Raw genomic sequence first — 19,007 nt, 5'->3', positions numbered from 1 at the left:
GACCCAGCCATCCCACTTCTGCGTGCATACCCCAAAGAATGGAAATCAGATCTCGGAGAGCTCTCTGCCATCCTCTGTCCACTGCAGCATTAGTCACAAGAGCCAAGATACGGAAACAACACAAATGTCCATTGACAGATGAAAGGCTAAAGAAAATGTCGTATATGCATACAATGAAATATTATTCAGCTATCCTTTAACAAGAGGAAAACTGTACCATTTACAAAAATATGGGTGAACCTGAAGGACATTATGCTGAGGGAAATAAGTCAATAACAGAAGGGCACTGTTTTTATTAAATGAGATATCTAAAATAGTCAAACTCAGAGAAGCAGAAAAAAAACAGAGGGTGTAAGTTCTAGAGATCTGCTATACAATATAGTGCCTATTGTTAATAATACTGTATTGTGCACTTAAAAATTTCTTAAGAAGGTAAATCTCATGTTAAGTGTTTTTAGCATCAAAAAAGGGGGGATACAAGGAAACTTTTGGAGGCAATGAATACGCCTCTTATCTTGATTGTGGTGCTGGTTTCATGAGTGTTTGCACATGTCCAAAACCATCAAATTGCATACATTAAATACACACAGTTTTAAAGTTCTACCTCAACAAAACTATTTAAAAAAATCCAAAACCTTTACCAAGGCGTCTGAGGCCCAGCACAATCTGGTGTCCCCACTAACGCTCTCACTTTTTCTCTGACTGCTGTGCCCTGACTGCAGCTGCACCGGCCTCCTCCTCTTCCTGGATTGTGCCAGGCGTACCCCTGCCTCCGGGCTTCTGCCCGTGTTATTCCCTCCACCTGGGATACTCTCCCACCAAATATCTCAGACCTTCTTCAGGGCTTAACTCAAAAGTCCTCTGACTACCTGATTAAATTTGTAAACACCTCTCACTTCCTATCCTCTGTATCCTGCTATATTTTTTCCCAAAACACTTATCACCATAGAACACACTGTATGCTCATATTTTACTCATTTATTGCTAGTGTAAGGGCATAAGTGGATTTTGCCCGTTGCTTTCACTGCTGTATCTGTAGCACCTAGAACAATGCTTGGTGCATACAATGTAAATATGGCTGAATGAATGAATAGATAAACAAACACATAGCAGTCTGGTATAGCCAGAATGGCTACAGAACATGATACATGCAGAGGCAGGAGCTGTGACCGGGAGAAATGGGAGGAATCCAGACACCTCACAGGAACAACATCACACAAAGCACATAACTCACGCCCACCCTTAATGTCTGCCCCCCACCTCAGCTCGTGTTGACCCCCCTGGCTTGGAATGTCTCTATTGCACCCACCTCCCTTCCCCATCCTGCAATGCCCCGTCTCCCCCCAGAGGCCTTTCTCACCCACTCTACTCAATACTGAACTCTTTCTTTTCAACTTCCACTGCATTCACTCAACACCACACGTTTTCTGAGTTGTTTTTATCTCCCCAGCTAAATTGCATGTGCCATCAGGGCAGGGCTCTGCCAAAGGGGTCGGCCACCAACCATGGCAGACTCAGCTCAGGACTCAGAGAAAGAATTCAGGTGGATGTGCGTCAGCTCCTCAAAAGGATGCAAAGTCTAGTTCAGATCACATCCAGACTCCTGGTCGCCACAAATCAACCCTTGAGAGTAATAGGGTTAATTATAATAAAAACTACTAACTAGTGATCATTTCCTAGGTACCAGGCACCAGGCTAACTATTGCCGTATTTCATCTCTCAAAGCCACTATGTGCTAGTTACTAACATTATCCTTATTTTAGAAAGAAGAAAATGAAGCACCGAGAGGTAACTGGACTCCAAGATGACAGTGACAGCAATGGGTTTGGAGCACGGTTCTGGCTCACTGCAAAGGCTGCGCTCCCAACCACTGCTGTGCTGCTTCCTAAACATGGAAATCATTTCAGGGGATGTCAGCCCACTGCCACTGAGTCAAAAAACAGAGGTCAGTTGGACCACAGAGCTAGAGAGAGGAGACAGATAGCCCTGCCTCTGTGGATGTTTTTATTGGCTAAGGCCTCCTGTTTTTTTTTTTAAGATTTTATTTATTGTTTATTTTTAGAGAGAGGGGAAGGGAGGGAGATAGAGAAAGAGAGAGAAACATCTATATGAGAGAAACATTGATTGGTTGCTTCTCACATGTGCCTTGATAAGACACCTCACCAAACCTGCATCCCAGGCATGTGCCCTGACTGGGAACTGAACCAGTGCCCTTTCGCTTTACAGTACAATGCCCAACCAACTGAGCCACACTGGATAGGGCTACCGTACTTATTACCCCAAGGCCACCTCCTCCACGTAGCCCTCCCTGACAGGCCCTCAGGCTGAGAGGGAGCACTTCCTCTCTGTGCTCCCTTAAAACTTTCTGCACCTCTCTCAAGGCATCATTCACATCTGCAGCAGCATCTAGTTTTGTGTACATGTTGTATCTCTGTGGCTACATTGAATGCCCCTGAGTCTGACCAACCCCTGCACAACCTACTCCAGTCAGGCACAAAATGGATCCTTGAAAGCAATCATGCTTTTTCAAATGTCTTTCTTTCTCTTTTTTTTCTGCTTCTAGAGATCTTCCCTAATCTTAATCTGAAAAACTCTTGAATTATCTGCAAAGACCCAGATCATATGTCCCCTCCTTTGTGAAGCCTAATATAACTTTCCCAGGCAGAGGAAGCAGCTCCTTTCCCTGTGTTCCTACAGCACTTTCTTCATCCCTTTACTGTGTCATTTACATCATATTGCAACTGTTTACTTGCCCTCCTATACAGTGTCTGGCACATAATAGGTACATGACACTTATTTATTGAATTACTGTGTCTGCAAGTGGCTTGTGGGTCATTTCCTTTTGTCCCACACCACTTCGGGTAGAGGGAAGGAGTTCAGGAGCCCAAAGAGTAGAGGCCCCTTGAATAGCCAGTGAGGATTACTGGTTCATTTATTTGCAAATTACAGAGGCAGACTATGCCTGCAATTCTGATTTGACTTCCCATAGTCTCTGTTGTGATTTTAGAGATCAAATTAAAGCCCCTCCAGCAGCTGCCTCCTACAGACTTTGGAGAGATGAAAGTGTCAACATGTCTCTGCAGCCACACCAGGAAACTTGCTGCCGAGAAAAATCAATTCTGATTATCATAAGAGCTGAGTGTGGGATGTTGTACTCAGGGCCGTCTCCATTTTCCTGGAGCCGCGGGGACCTGTCAGAGCCCCAGTGTCCCTGTTTAGCCTCCAGCCTCTTCTGTGTTACCCATCAGTCCTTCTGCAGGGACCCAGCTGATGTCCAGATGGCAGGAAAACCACTGGAACGTGTTAGGAGCCCTCACCCTGAGCTCTTGGTAAAGTCCTATCTCTTTCTGGACCTTAGCCGCTGTGATGAGCTCTAAATTCACAGGCTCATCGGCGCCTAACAAGGTGACAGGTGTTCTCAGGGGGCCGTGTGAGCCCAAGACACAGATAGTATGTGTTTCAGCCGGGTACCCAGGATGCTCTCACTAGAGGAGAGGGAACTGGAGTTAGAGCCTTGAAGGGTAAGGAAAATTTATATTAGATCTTTTCTATCCTTTTAATAGATGCCATGGTAGTCAGAAAAAAATGGCTCCCCTAGAGAGATCCAGGTCTTAACCACCAGGACCTGTGAAAATGTTACCTTGCATGGCAAAAGGGACTTTACAAATGTGACCAAGTTAAGGTTTTGAGATGGGACAATTATCCCGGATGGTTCACATGAGCTCAAGGTAATTGCAAGCGTCCTGTGAAAGGAAGGCAAGGTCAGGAAGAGAGGGGAAGGTGTTAGTATATCTCTAGCTTTGAAGAAGGAAGAGAAGGAATTCCGGAGGCCTCTAAAAGCCGGAAAAGGCAAGTAGAAGACTTTCTCCTAGAGTCTCCAGAGGGAGTGTAGACCTGCCAACACCCTGATTTTGGCCCAGGGAGACCCATTTTGAACTCTGACCTCCAGAAATGTAAGGTAATATGTGTCATTTTAAACCACTGAGTTTGTGGTCATTTGTAAGAGCAGCCATAGGAAAATAATACAGACGCCCATTAGATAGCTGCCCAATCTGATATTATAATCCACCATAATAACTTTTTAAAGTTTAGGGAAAAGTCAGTCTCTCTTAATGTCCTAGTTTGCTTCTGTGAACCAAAACAAGAGGACTATGGTACTCATTTTATCTCACCTCTGGAGTTAGAGGTAACTTCGGTCTCACCAGTTCCTGAAGAGCAGAGGATGCGTTGTGTTCATGTTAATTTCTCTACCCCCAATGTCCGGCAGGGTCAGTGTTTGTTAAACGATTGCTCAATAGCCACCATCCTCCTCAGTCTAGGTTTCTGGTATGATTATCTTTCGCACATTCCTAAGTTCCATTATATTTTATTGTACTTTTATATCACTGTTCCTAAAGTACAGGTCTTTGACATCTCCTGGTTTAATGTTCGCTAGTTGTAATAGTATGAGTGACTCCAAAGTCACATGGTGACCTAAAATTTCGTGGAGGCTGCATGGGGGTGGGGGGTTAGGTCGTTGGCTAATCAGTGAACCCAGCTGACTGCCCAACAGCCCCATCTCACCTGATCTGGCTCTCAGCTCCCGTTTACCTAGGGAGTCGTTTTCATTGCTGTGGAATTCAAAATTCCCGGGAAAATCTTTTAGGACTTCTTCTATTTTCCCAGCTTTCATCCTTCTGCTTAACCTCCCTTTGCAGTCCATGCTTACTTATATCTATCTCTTTAATTATCATAAGAGTTATTGAAGAACAAATCCTCTTTTCCCCTCCAGGAGAAAGACTCTTCATAGACAAAGAAATTTCTACTAGAGACGTGGGTGGGATGCTTTGGCCTTAAATTAGTAAATCTGGGTCACATGGACTTTGACCTTGGCTGTATATTGTTTGGGCTAATTGCAGCTAGGGACTCCTGTCGCCCTGTGATTGGATTTGTATGTCTATCTGACTCCAAAGTGAAGTATTAGCAGAGACACTTCCTGGAAGACTTCAGCCATGTGCTGAAGCACATGATGGGAAAAAAAAAAGCTGGGATGAATCCTAGCTTTTATCAGTAATAAGGCCGTCACATTACTCCTCATCTCTCTGACTCCTGCCTTTGTCTCTTGGCTGACTCCAACCTTAGGTGGGCAAGAAAACAAGTATCATTTCTCGATCTCCCTAGAATCTTAATAAAAATTACCATTTGTTGAGTGTTAACTCTATGTCAGGCACTTAGGCTAATGCTTTCTACACATTATTTTTTAAAAATCAGTGCCAACACACACACACACACACACACACAAAACAAATAAAATGATGGAGGGCTTCAGAGCAGGGAGTTGAAGAGAAAGAAAGAGGAGGGAGAACAGTAACATCAGGACAGGCCCAGGAGTAAGGACGGTGGCCTCTAAACCCTTCACAAAATGCAGTTCTTGAACCCTCAGCAGAAGAGTGCTGGACAGGCCCGCCAGTCCCCTCCTGTCTTTACACCAGTAACCCCAGACATAGGAGACACTACTTGATGTGCAAGTCACCCAAAAAGCCTCACTGGTGGAAGTGAAAGGGAAATATTCTATCTATCCACAATGGAGATCCCTGCCACCACACCCCCTGACAGGGACCAGGCCGGGGGTGAGCTGGTATGTGGAGGGTCATCGGTTAAGCTAGCCTTTTAAATTGGGAAGAGTTGAGCCTGAGAACCCCAGCTGCAAGCCTGGGGATGAGACCTAAGTCACAGTTCAGTGATTCGAGCTCTGAGTCCTAGTGCCCGGGTTTGAAACAAGTCTATTATTGTCCTTCAGGGCCCTTACCGTGGATAAAGTTAGATATTTTTTTATTCATGTACTTAGTTTCTATCTCCCCTACCGGAGTGTACACTCCATGAGAGCAGGACGGGTGTTCCCCCACAGCTAGCACAGAGTGAGCACCAGGTAAATGCCTATTGAATGACTGAAAGAATGAAGCTTACCGTCTGGCTTTGCAGAAGTTACCTGACATCTCTGGCCTCAACCTCACCCTTTCCTTAAGGAGATCACTACCTCCCTATGTCAGGGGGAAGGTACGAAAGACACAACAAATAAAAGCACATACAAGAAAAATTCACATGGCTGACGATACCCATCGTCCGTCCTTCTGATCTACTCAAGGCTTCATAGTTCTCCTTGGGAGTTTCCTTTCCATTTATTCACCTGATCTTCACAACAACCCATGAGGCAAGAAGAGCAAGAATTATCCTTTCCATTTGATAGTTGAGGGAAGGTAAGGGTCACTCCATATCACACAATAACTGCAGGGCAGATCCAGGAATAGAACCCAGGATCCCAAAGTCCCAAGTCAGCTTAGTCCTCCCACAGGTCCCCAGATTCTTCCCTTGACCAGCACCAGACACAATAGTCCCTGCAATGGGCCCTGCGTAGAGGTAGTGAAAGGCCCTCTCTTGCTCTTCTCTTCCACAGGTCTCCAGGGGTTGCTTGGCAACCAGCACCCAGCAATAAGTGGCCTCTAGTCACATTTGTTGCTGTGGAGCTTCCAAGTCTCCCTCCCTTTACAGCTGTGCATGCTCTATTAACAATATTAACAATATTTCCCCCCACCCCCATCTCCCCACTAAGATTCTCTTCTCTGATCCACAATAATTAACCTGCCAGGATAGAAAGGGGGCTCTCAGGAGCCTATGTAATGAGGGACCCCAGAGAACAAGGCACTATCGATGACTTTATCATCCAACATCCCCCAGAGATGACAGAAACTCCTTTTGTGAATGGCCCTGCTCAATGATGCTCATAATCTTCTCTTCTCTCTCCACCTTCCACCCTGACAATGACTTTCTGAAACTTCCTGGGAATGATCAAATGGGCTAGAGAAATTTAAATCGACACTTCATGCTGTGCTGGTGAGTCTCTGAATGCTGTTCCAGCACACCTAGAACCTCGGGTGGGAAACCTTGCAAGGGGCCAGTCCACACTTTGCATGTGGATCAAGAGCAGAGAAAGGAAGGGACCTAACATCTATTGCACTCCTAATATGTGCCTGGCACAATACTATGTTAACACCATGTAGTTCTCTCCCAACAAGCTGGAGAGGATTTGCAGTTGAGGATACTATCTATTCATAAAAGTGACTTACCAAAGCTCACACTGCTTAAAAAAAACACCAAAATTTTGTTTATAAAAGTAAAATTTATGCCCTCGTTGATATAGCTCAGTGGATTGAGCACAGGCCTTCGAACCACACGATTGCGATTCGATTCCCAGTCAGGGCACATGCCTGGGTTGCAGGCCAGTTCCCAGCAGGGGACTCATGAGAGGCAACCATACATTGACATTTCTCTCCTTCCCTTCCCCTCTAAAGATAAATAAATAAAATCTTTAAAATTTTTTTTAAAAAGTAAAATTTATGAGTACATATGTATTCCTCCCTCTCCCTATACAATGAACTAATCATCAAATTCTATAAATTCTAGTCCTAAATCTCTTTCCTCATTTCCATCCATTATGTCATTTTGTCATTGTCTTAAGTGTTACATACCAAATGTTTGTGTCCTCCCAAAATTCACATGTTAAAGCCCCAATGTGGCTATAGTTGGAGATGGGGCCTCTAAGGAAGCAATAAGGTTAGTTGAGGTCATAAGGGTGGGACCCTGATCTAATAGGATTAGTGTCCTTTTAAGAAGAGACATGAGAGAGAGAGCACACTCTGTCTACATTTGTACACACCAAGAAAAGTCTATGTGAGCACACAGCAAGAAGGCAGCTGTCTGCTCTTGCCAGACATCAACCCTGCTGGCACCTTGATCTTGGACTTTCAATCTCCAGAACTGTGGGAAAACGAATCTCTGTTGTTTAGGCCAGCTAGCCTGTGGTATTTTGTTACGCTAGCTCAAGCCCTTGTAACCTACCCAAACCACTAGTCTGTTTGTCTCATTCCCATCTACCCTCCAAACTGAAACCACAGATTTCTCTAAAATACAAATCTGACCTTGTTAAAACCTATCTATGGCTCCCCAATGCCTATGGTAGTAGTCTCCAAATTTATACCCCTATTAAGAAAAAGTTAGGTGCTGTACAGTATTTGTAAATTTACTTAATTTGTGTATTTACTTAAATTGTATATATATTTAACATAAATGCATAAGTAATATTTAAATGTTTACATTTTAGTATATTTATAAACAGTACAGAAAACTTTTTTTGCAGCAAAGCACAAGCATACACGTGGAAAAAAAACCTTTCCCAATTTTTTTATAGCAAGAAGTAATGTGATTGTCTATGTCAAATCAAATTAGACCCTCATTGGTTTTACCTCAAAACACGGCCAATGACCTTGTGCTGGGAGTCAGAGAAATATCGGTTCAGCCACTTTCTGTGCTCATCTGGGCTCACTATAATTAGTACAGTGTTCAATCAGAGGTTTCTTTGCTGGACTCTTTTAAAGCCACATGTCCATTGTGATGGTTCATTTAGTTAAAATTAGGTAGTAGGATCAATAAATCCACTTAACCCGGCACAGGAAAATGGCAAAAGCTCATGAGGGGCTCAAAATGAATGAAGAGTGAGGGTGCCACCACTGCCAACCCCTTAGAAGGGCAGAATGTCCCTTCCTACCTGAAGATTTTTCTAGTGTAGAACATGCGACCCTCTGAGGTGGAGATCAAATGAAGACATCTTTTTCAATCTACATAGTAAACATCAGAAAACACTTATCTTCATAGATAAAATAAACTCTAGTGGCTTCTTCAGCTCCCTAAGGAGTCATCAGGCATTCACCCTCTGACTCATGGCAAGAACCTTCTGTTGGTTGTGCAAGGTCTCCCTAACCCCCAAGCTGACGCTTGATGGCCTCTCCAGAAAATTTAACTGGGCGCCCCTCCCTCCTCTCTCACGGCCTTGCTCTAGTTAGACTGTCTTGCTGGCCGTGCCATGAATATCCTGTGCCCTCACCTCGCTCTGTGCACTGGCTGCAAAGATGTCAGATAACATAAGTGGGACCACTTGGCACATAATAGATACTTAACAAATACTTACTGATTCTCACCATGAGGCAGTTAAACTAGATCAGTGATCCTTCAATTGTAGCCTGCCTCAAAGCCACCTAGAAGGCTTGTTATAACACATTGTTGGGCCGTACCCCAGAGTTGCAGATTCAGTGGGTCTGAAGAGGGGCCTGAGAATTTGTATGTCTAACAAATTCCCAGGTGGTGCTGATGCTGCTGATCAGGACAGCACACTTCTAGAACCAATGAACTAAATGGTCTGTGTAGCTTGTGACATTTGTAATGACTGATGATTCCTCAATGCTTTTCATAGAGACAAAGTGAACAAAATGAACTTTTACCTCTATATAAATTAATACTTAACATTGTCATACATGGAAATATGGGCTCATATAATTTAGAATCATGAGATCTAAGCTGGAACCCCACTTTACAGCTGTGTGGTCAACTTAAGGCAAATTAATTATTATCTGAATCTGAATTATTTTCTTCTGTAAAATAGGTGTGTATTAAAATAATATCTACCTCTTGGGGTTAATTATAAGGTAATATTAATACATAAAAATAACTTGTCAAAATACTGGATACAGATTATACCAATAAGATATATGCATAGTGTATTAATTTACATTTAACAAGTTGAATAATAAATTCTTTGTTTTGAAAACTTTAAATCACAAATTTTCAAAATTTCTGATCTCAATGCTAATTCATTATTGGAAAGTATATGATTTATATGTTGCTATGTCATCTCAAATATGTATGTATTTTATTAGTATCACCGGTAAATACCAATAACAGTAACTGTGATGGCCAGCTTCCAAGACGGTCCCCAATGATCCTCACCTCCCAACAATTCATGCCATTACATAGTTTCCTCCTACATTAAATCATTAACCAATAGAATACTCTAAGGCTAAATAATAAGAGACATTGCCATTTTCTCTTTGGTTTCTTGGATCTCTCCCAGAGCTGGGGGAAGCCAGCTACCATGCCACAAAGACACCTAAGTAGGTCTGTGGAGAGAGCCACATACCAATGAACTAAGGCCTTCTGCTAACAGCCAGAACCAGATGTGAGTAAGCCACCTTTGAAGGGATCCTCCATCCTCACTCAAGCCTTCTGATGACTGTGACCCAAGCCAACATCTGGCTGAAAGCTCATAGAGGCCACAGGCAAGAAACTACGCCACTCTCAAATGTTTGATTCACAGAAAGTGCATGGCGATGAATTATTATTGTTGTTTCAAACCATCAAGTTTTGAAGTGATAGAATATGGATACAATAGCTAACATTTATTGTGCATTAACTATGTCCTAGTAACTGTGCTAAGCACCCACAAACCTATGAAGTAGATGCTATTATAATCTCCAAAGAGGAAAGGGTGGCCCAGAGATGGTAAGTAACATAGTCAAGGTTCCATGACTAGTAAGTGGAATTTGAATCAAGCTCTCTAACTCCAAAGCCCAGATTCTCAGTCACTCATTCACACAGGCCAGCAGAAAGGCCTTTTGGACAGTTAGGCAGCAGAAACAACGGAGCCTCCAGAGGACGGCAAACTTATATAAACCCAGCAAGGGGCACTCCAGGGGCTAGACCAGCAACAGCATTAGTGCCTGATGCAGTAACACCCAGAAGCTCCAAACTGGCCCCACCTGCCCGCCCTGGTACTAGCAGACTAGTACCAGTCTCCATCAGAACACACCTGCCCAAGATGCCCAGCACTCACCCAGATCTGCAGCTTCACTCGCTTCTCATGGCGGTAGACTGTCTTCACCTTGAAGTCGATGCCCACAGTGCTGACGAAGGCTGGGGTGAAGGTGTCATCAGCATAGCGGAAGAGGAAGGATGTTTTGCCAACACTGCTGTTGCCGATGATGAGCAGTTTGAACATGTAGTCAAAATTCTGGTCGGAGGCATCTTTGACTCCAGATTTACTATCAGTCACTGAAGCCATCAGCAGGAGAGTCCTGTGGTCACACAGAAACACATCTCTAGTGTCACCCTGGGTCACGAATATTTAATGGTCACTTTGTCATTTGTATATTAATTCCCCACTCCAACATCACTCAGGAAACACACACTACTGAGAATGCCCCTATCACTGCATCTACCCAGTGTTGTCTCAGGGCTGGGGTGGAACTCAGCTCCTCCCATTCATTCCTTCAGCAAATATTTACTGAGAACGTTGCCCTGGATCAAATCCTGTGCTGGGCATGGGGAATACAAATATCAATCAGACATGGTGTCTGACCTCTAAGTGGCCACAGATTAGAGTAAAAACTACGTAGACCCAGAGTAACAAAGCATCAGGTCAGTGATAAGACAGAAGGAGGTCTTGGCTAAGGAAGCCCAAAAGAAGCATCTAATCCAACCTAGAAAAATGGTGGTCAAGGAGTCCCCTATAGGAGGCAGCTCCTGAGCTGAGTTTTAAGTGAAAAAAAAAAGTCAAAACAAAAGCAAAAACATGATCATCTAAGAAAGGCCCAATACAGGGGTGTCATTCCCATTTCAAAACTTTTATGGCTCCCCACAGCTCTGAAGATCAAGCCCAAACTGTTCAACTTGACAAAGAACCAAATAACCAAAGAATAAACTCTCTAAGCTTTATCTTCCCTAAGTCTTCTCTCTACCAACCTGTGCTACTCTTGTACCAAATTACACACTTTACTCTAAGTATACAATATTTTTTGCTTTTGTCCCTTTAGACATGTATTCTTTCTTTCTGCCTACACATTCTCCTCCTAATAAACTCCTACTCACCCTTGCAGCTCCAAGGAAGTCTCACCTCCCCTGTGCACGGCAGAGGCATGCACTCCTGCCCCTACGCTGCCAGAGCACTGGGACAGCACGTGTATCATTTCAGAACTGTTCATTATGCCAGCTCCTCCTTCACACCACACACCTGGGACTGAATGTACTTCATTTCTGCCCCTCTAGCTTCTAGTCCAAGTCCTAGTACATAATCGGCACTCAGTAAATGTGTGCTGAATTAATAAGAGTCACTTCACCACTCCGGGGACCAATCTCACCATCTGAAAAATGGGGAGAACAATTTCTGCCCTGCTTTTCTCATGGTGCTATTACAGGACTCAGATGACATTGCAAGAAGTAAGGCCTTATAAACTGGAAAATCCCACACAGGTGTGAACATAAGTCATTATCACGCCAAATCCTTCAAAGCCTAGGTCCTTTGTTTACTTGTTTGTTCACTCACTCCTTCATTCACCAGGTACATATTACATGCCAGAACTTCCCTGAGACCCCAGCCCTCTCAGACCTGCCATCATCCTCTCCTTTCCTAGAACATTTTGGTTCTGAACCCCATAATCCAGCACTTAGTCCCATAGTCTTTAATTGCTTTTTCTATATCTTACCAACTGCAGGTACCCTGCCTCTCCATCTGTAATCTCTTCTTATGCTCAGCACCATGCACTGAAACAGGATGGTAGTCAGGGGAGGGTAGGAAGACAGCCCCAATGTGGGATAATGTCCAGGGTGTCACTCTCTTTAGGAATTCCTGCTTTTTTCCCCAAAGGGGAAGAAAGAAATACTGGTGGATTTATTTCTGTCAGTCACTCCCGTGAGCTGTAAGGACAAGGGGCAGACAAATGTAAAAGTTTAAAGCTGTCTTGAAGAAAGGTCAGACAAATATGTGGGATAATTTATTAGCAGCCCTTTAATAATACTTCCTTAAATACGTGGCCACTAGCCTCTGGTGACCCACAGCCGCACTTCCTCCATCAATCTACCCCTCGACAAGGCCCCCACGGCAGGTGTGGAACACACCCTGGATCCTCTGCAACCGAGGCATGGCGCTGAGGCAGAAGAACGTGAGATTGGAGGGAGGGGTACTGACACCGTCTCATGGCCCTAACTCCCATTTCTTGTGGTGCAAGGTGCAGCGCCTGCTTCAAGAATTGGCAATTGAAAAGAATTATGTTTTTTTTTTTTTACCTAAAACAAAGAAAGCAACCACAATGACCTCACACTATCCTCTGTTTGACTGCCAGTCATCTTTGTTTACCAGAGAAAAATTCAACTTTGAAAGTATATATGTGTTGTAAAAAAAATAGAAAAAAGCAAGGAGTATAAAAAAGAAAAAATTAACTACTGGACATCTCATCCACTCAAAAACTGCCATTGTTGTCCTTTTAAGTGTAGTTCCTCCCTTATTTTTTTCATGCAATAAAATGCCATCTATTTTAAATTATATTTTATTATTTGTTAATTTCAAATGTAATAGGTACATTGAAAATACATTCAAACTTTTACTATTTGTAAGTACTTCTTTGTCACCATCTGCAGTTTGCATTATTTTCTTAATTTTTAGCATAAAAATAAGTAATATAAAAACAAAAAGTTTACAGTGAAAAAAACCCAAAAGCTCCCACCTTTGATTCCCAATCTCCAGTTCCTCTCCCAGGGGCAAACATGTTACCATTCATGAACCCTTCAGAGATAGTCTTTGCATACGTAAGCATAGAGATCTGTTTATAGTTTTATCTGTATTTAATGATAATATACCATACATTCTAGTCTATATTTTCTATGTATATTTTAATAATTAAGATTACATCTTCATTAGTTTTGTACCCTGCTCCTTTTCACTTAACATTATATCATAAATATTTTACTGAGACTTTAAAACCTCTTCATAAATATGATTTTTTATTTTTTATTTTTTATTATTGTTCAATTATAGTTCTCCCATTTTCCCATTACCCTCCCCTGCCCTACCCACATAAATATCATTTCAATTGACTAGATTATATTCCACCCAAGGATGTGTTATATGACCAATCTTTAATGTTGTACCTTTAAATTATTTTTCTATTCTTAGTTATTATAAATTAAACCACAGTGACCATTTATTTACATAAATACTTGTTCACTTTCCTATTTATTTCCTCAGGAGAGATCTTAGAGATGGAACTGCTGGTCAAAGAGTAACTTTACTAAAACACAGCTTTGATCCATACCTCAATTTCATATCCATTATCTTATTTTATCCTTTAAATAAACTTGAGAAATAAAACTAAAAGGAAAATTATTCCCATTTGATCAAGAAGGAAACTGAAAGCCAGAAAGTAACAGGATTTGCTGAAGCCTCACAGCTAACAACTGAGACTAGACCTCGCACCCTGCAGTGTTCCGGGGACATTAGTGGTGATGGGTGGGCAGTTGTAGGGACCTGCTCTACTCCTCAGCTGAATTCTTGGGCAAATCATTTGGCCTTTCTAAGCCACAGCATTTTTACCTTAAAACAGAAAAAATACCACCCACTTCACAGAGCCATAGTACAAATAGAATCAGCAGTTACTATATGTAAATGGTCTGGCATAGTTTCCTGGCCCCTGGGAGGCACTCAGCAGGTACCATTTCACTGGCCACTTTAATTTACTTCTGCAGTTGAATGTTATTTAACTGTCCTCTCCCTGATCTGGGTCACATTATTTGAGCTTGTTTTACAATCAACTATATGCCTTCGCGTCTGGTAGAAGCTGAGTTGTATCCATCCTTACACCTGTCAATACCTGACCTATAGTAAATCCTTAGGGCATATTACTCCTTTCAATAAACATTTAGTGAGCATGGCAGCTGGCTCCTGTGACCTTGGGAAGACTCGAGTCCCACTTGCCATGGGCCAGACTATGGATGTAAATGTCATATTACTGTTCTTGATCTTTCTAATGCAGTTGTTTACACTCTTAGACTCCTGGAATTAGAAGGGATTTTGGAGTGGCAGCTTTACCATAGCAAAAAGCCTAGCTCTTGGTCCCTGCTTTCCCAGTAACTCAATGTACGAACTTGGGCAAGTGCCTTAAACTCTGAGCGTCAGTGTCCTCATCTATGATATGATAATATTATCTACCTTGCAAGGCTTTTGTGAGTTTTAAATAAGAGAATGGATATAAGTGTGCTCTGTGTGTACACCGTGTGCAGAAAAATACATGTGTCCTCGTGTAGTATTGGCCTTTATTAGTTATGCCTGCCACAGGTGTGAGAGTGGGGAGGAAGGCAAAAGCAAAAAAACAGTTTCATTTTCTGGCCCCATCCACTCCCCTTCATTCTACAGGTCAAAACTTGAGGCTCCATAAAGAGAAGTGATTTGCCCAAAGTCACACAGCAAATCATGACGAGAATTTCTGTTATCTCGACTCCAAGACCTAACTGGATGTAGGGCGGGGGGGAACCAACAATTTTAGAGTGAGTAGAGAAGCATCCCCAGAGCCCCAAGAGTCTCTGTCCCAGCACTTGCCATGCTGTACTGTCAACCTCTGTTTACGTGCACACAGCACAGCTTTCCCAGTTGGTGATGTGAGAACAGGGAGAGGCAGAGGGCAGTGAGGTTCAGTGAGAAGGCTCGTTCAGACATAAGCCCCCCGAGGGGATCTTCTCAACATGAAGGCAGGGGCTACACAGACTCGTGGGAGAGAGGTGAAAATCATTCTCGCCAGCAGCCACCCGAGGCTTATCTGAGCAGACAGGTCACTGCATGTGGCACATGCAGAACCACTTGCAAGATAAGCATCAATCAAATCTTCCCTCTCTTTTGTGACAGTCACAGAAATGATGGAGCCAGGTAGCTCACTGTCTCCGTGACAAGAAACATAGATGAAGACCCAGGGACCAGCTGGGAAGTCACTCCTAGTTCCTCGCTATGGGAAAGAAGAAAATGGCTCCTCTAAGGGTTGGCGTGAAAAACAAATGTTTCCTCTCATAGGCAGCAGAAATAAGCACCTAAGAAAGAAGCCAACCTCAGCCTGAAAAGAGTGGGGAGAGGAGAAGAGAGCCCTACAGTCTAGCAAGAGGACGTTAACTCAATACATGCAGTGAATAAGTGAATAGATGACCTTCTCTCTTGATGGAAAAAGCACAAGATTGAGTCAAGAGACCTGGGTTGAGCACTCACTCTATCAGCAATTGTACGACCTTAGGTAAATCACACCTCGGGCCTCAGTTTTCTCACCTATATAAGAGTTAATAAAATGACTTCCTGGCAAACCGTTGTAAGAATTAAAACCAGTCTATGGGAGAGTGCTTTAGAAAATGATTAATTGTGTGTGTGTGTGCGTGCGCACGCTTTATGTTTTCTTCTACCAGGTCATCCGGGGCAGTGGAAATAGCGTGGGGCTCCAAATCAAACAAACTAGATTCCGTTTCTAGGACCATCACTAATTAACTGTGAGACTGTGCCAAGAAATTGTACATGACTAAAACACAGTTTTCTCATTTGTAAAAGCATTATTGGAAGGACTACAGTCCATGTTGGCAAAGCACCTAAATAGTATATGACACATAGGAGGTGCTCAATAAGTATAATTCTGTCTTCCTATTCGGAACATTTATCAATGAGGATAAAGAGTTGGGCATATGTGGACCTCGCTCTACTATGTCAACCTCCTCCCTAAAGCCATACTCTACTAATTTGTCTAATTCAACCTTTCTTTCAGTCATTCTCCACTGCCCACCCATCACCACTAGCCCAGCCTACCTCCTCACTGTTTCCCCATAGAAACAGTATAATAATAGCTACCATGTTTTGAGCACCTACTAAACGCCAGACACTCTACCAGGGACTTTCAATGCCTTCTACCTTGCATACAACAGAAGCTTGGAAACAATCACTTCCTTCTTTCTCCGGACTGCAGAGAGAGAGCCATGGGTGTGACCACAGACAGAATGTAGGCACACCTGTGTAATAACATCAGCGGCTTTTCCCTTTTGTATAGTGCTTTATGGTTTATGAAAGTTCTTTTACCCATATTATCATATTTGATATTCACAATTCTTGGGGGTAGATGAAGAAACTGAGGCAGTAGTATAACCACAGCTCAATTATTCATTCAGTCAACATTCACTAAGCACATACTGGGAGCCGGGATCTGTGCTGCACTCTGGGGAAACGAAGAGCAACCAGAGGAGTTCAAGTTAAGATGGGAAACCTTTTTAAACATCCTCTACCGGTTACTGCTGTTTCCCTTCATAACACAATCCTTAAGAAAATGGAGATTTATTTCTTGGACTAGAGATCATTTTAGATTTTTGGCGTCTCCCATACTGTTTTCTCTGATAGGAACATGCTTCTTTCCACTGCTAGCTAAATCCTTCACGACTAGAAGTCTTCGCTGACCCGTTGTCCTCTAGGAAAATGTCTCTACTCTGGCTAATAGATCACCAGGCCTTCCTATTACCACAGGCAGGGCTTTTCAGGGACTTCCATTGTCTTCCACCCTTTATAGGCACTGAACCCGTGGGCCTCCACCTGTGCACACACACACACACACACACACACACACACACACATCCTGCTCATTCTACTATTTCCCACCCCTTTCCATCTGGAATCTGAGAAATTGGGATGGAAGGGCCCGTCTTCCTCCCATCTTCTTCCACATCTCTATTAGCTTCCAGCGGCTGCTGCCCTGCCCGCCCTAAAGTCTCTTCTCACACTTAGACTCCAAAACAGTCAGTCCGCGGATGAATTTTTCTTTCCACGATTCTCTTCTTGCCTCTGATCCCAGGTGCCAGTGTAACAGGGTCCAGTGCCTGCACCCTCTTCTCATCCTTCTGAGCAGCTAAGCCACTGCCAGCGCCTGGGTGACCACGGACTCCATTCTGGGCCCCCAACATCTTTCCACAGCCTACATCCGGCCTCATCCCTAGCCTGACCCAGCGCGCCCACCACCCTAAACTCTCCAAGTTCCCTGGCAGTTCCTCCCCTCATCCAGCAGACCCCTGCCCTATTCCAGTGCTCTCCACAGTCCACCTCTGGCCAGGGCTCGGGCGCCCGCTGCCCACATCCAAGGCCGCTGCCTCCTCCCTCCATCAGCTCCCCGCCCTTGCCTCTGCGGGCCCCGCAGACCCACTCGAGGTCCCACCTTCCCATTCCTCCAAGCTTCCCGCCTCGAAGCCCAACCTTCGCCCCCTACTCAGGTTGCCCACCTCGCAGGTACCCAGCGGGGCTCCGGCTCGACACACTCAGATCTCCGTCCCCGACCTGCAACCCTGCTGCTGCCCAGCGCCCCTTCCCCTCGTCACCTCGCTCCTCTCCGGTTCAAAACGAGCCCCGCCGGACAGTCCCCTCGCCTCTCGTCACCTCCACACCACCGCGCGCCCTCGCTCCTCGCAGCCCTCTGGCTTCAGCTGCCCCCTCGCTACCCCTCCGGGGCCAGGTGCCCTCTGCCCGCGCGCCTCTCGGCTCCCTCCTAACACCTCCCCGCCCCAACGCCCTCTATTCCCCCTCACCGCGCTCCCGTGGCCGCTGCCCATTCCCCCAGCCCCGCGCCCCCTTTCTTGCCCCAGATGCCCTCGGGGCTGCGGGTGCGGCCCTCGAGGTCCACGGAGACCCTCCCGCGGCGCCCCCACGCCAAGCTACGCGCGCCTTCCTGCCGCGGCGCCCCCTCCGTAGCGGCCTCTCCCCAGCCCCTTCTCCTCGGTGTCCCCCCCAGCGGCCCTGCGCCCCGTCTCGGTCGGTGCCCTCTCTCAGTCCCCAGCGCCCCGCGCCGCTGGGCGGTCGCCGGTCCTCCCCCAGCGGGGCGTCCGGGCCGCGCCCCTTACCTGGGAACAGGGTGCAGGAGAGCGGCTCGCTCCGCAACGCGCAGCGGGACAGCCGGACCGGTCGGCGGGCGGCGAGCGGCGGGCGGCGAGGGGCTCAGCTCGGCTCTCGAAGCGGGCTGGTGCCGATCCCTGCGGGTCCGCTCCGGTCCCCACCGCGGCGACTTCGGGCTGAGGCTCCCGCTACAACCACAGCTACTGCCGCGTCCAGGCCCCGCCCATGCCCCGCCCACGGGCGGGGTCCGATTTGGCCCCGCCCCAGCCCTCTGCCGCCTACAGGTGCTGAGAATCCACGTGTCTTAGGGGCCCTGAGCTCCTCAATATCTGGGCGATTGTGGTGATTTATCTTAATCCCCGCACCTCGTTCCACCGACTGAACTTACTACCGTGATCAGAGAGTTTTGATGATAATGTAGATGATGATGGGCACAGAGATTTGCCATTTCCAAAGCGCTTTCCTGTCCGTTGTATCGCTT

At 45.1% G+C, this 19,007-nt stretch overlaps 1 protein-coding gene across 2 annotated transcripts in view; it reads right to left on the bottom strand.

Annotated features, from left to right (window-relative positions):
- The window catches only part of RAB3B (RAB3B, member RAS oncogene family), a 63,063-nt gene extending 44,345 nt beyond the window's left edge, over nt 1-18,718 (bottom strand). Inside the window, exons 1-2 of one of the 2 annotated variants that reach the window (XM_037043291.1) lie at nt 18,535-18,718; nt 10,700-10,940 (exon numbers count right to left, since the gene is read on the bottom strand). In XM_037043291.1, the coding sequence (XP_036899186.1) occupies nt 10,700-10,927 (228 nt within the window). In that variant the 5' untranslated portion in view covers nt 10,928-10,940; nt 18,535-18,718. The remainder of the gene's footprint in view (nt 1-10,699; nt 10,941-18,534) is intronic. The other variant, XM_037043292.1, reaches the window with a different exon arrangement.
- Between the last annotated feature and the right edge of the window lie 289 nt (nt 18,719-19,007).

The sequence above is a fragment of the Sturnira hondurensis genome, unplaced genomic scaffold, assembly GCF_014824575.4.
Source record: "Sturnira hondurensis isolate 20B ecotype Veracruz unplaced genomic scaffold, ASM1482457v3 Scaffold0004068, whole genome shotgun sequence".
NCBI lineage: Eukaryota > Metazoa > Chordata > Mammalia > Chiroptera > Phyllostomidae > Sturnira > Sturnira hondurensis.
This window is presented reverse-complemented; position numbering and strand designations above follow the sequence as displayed.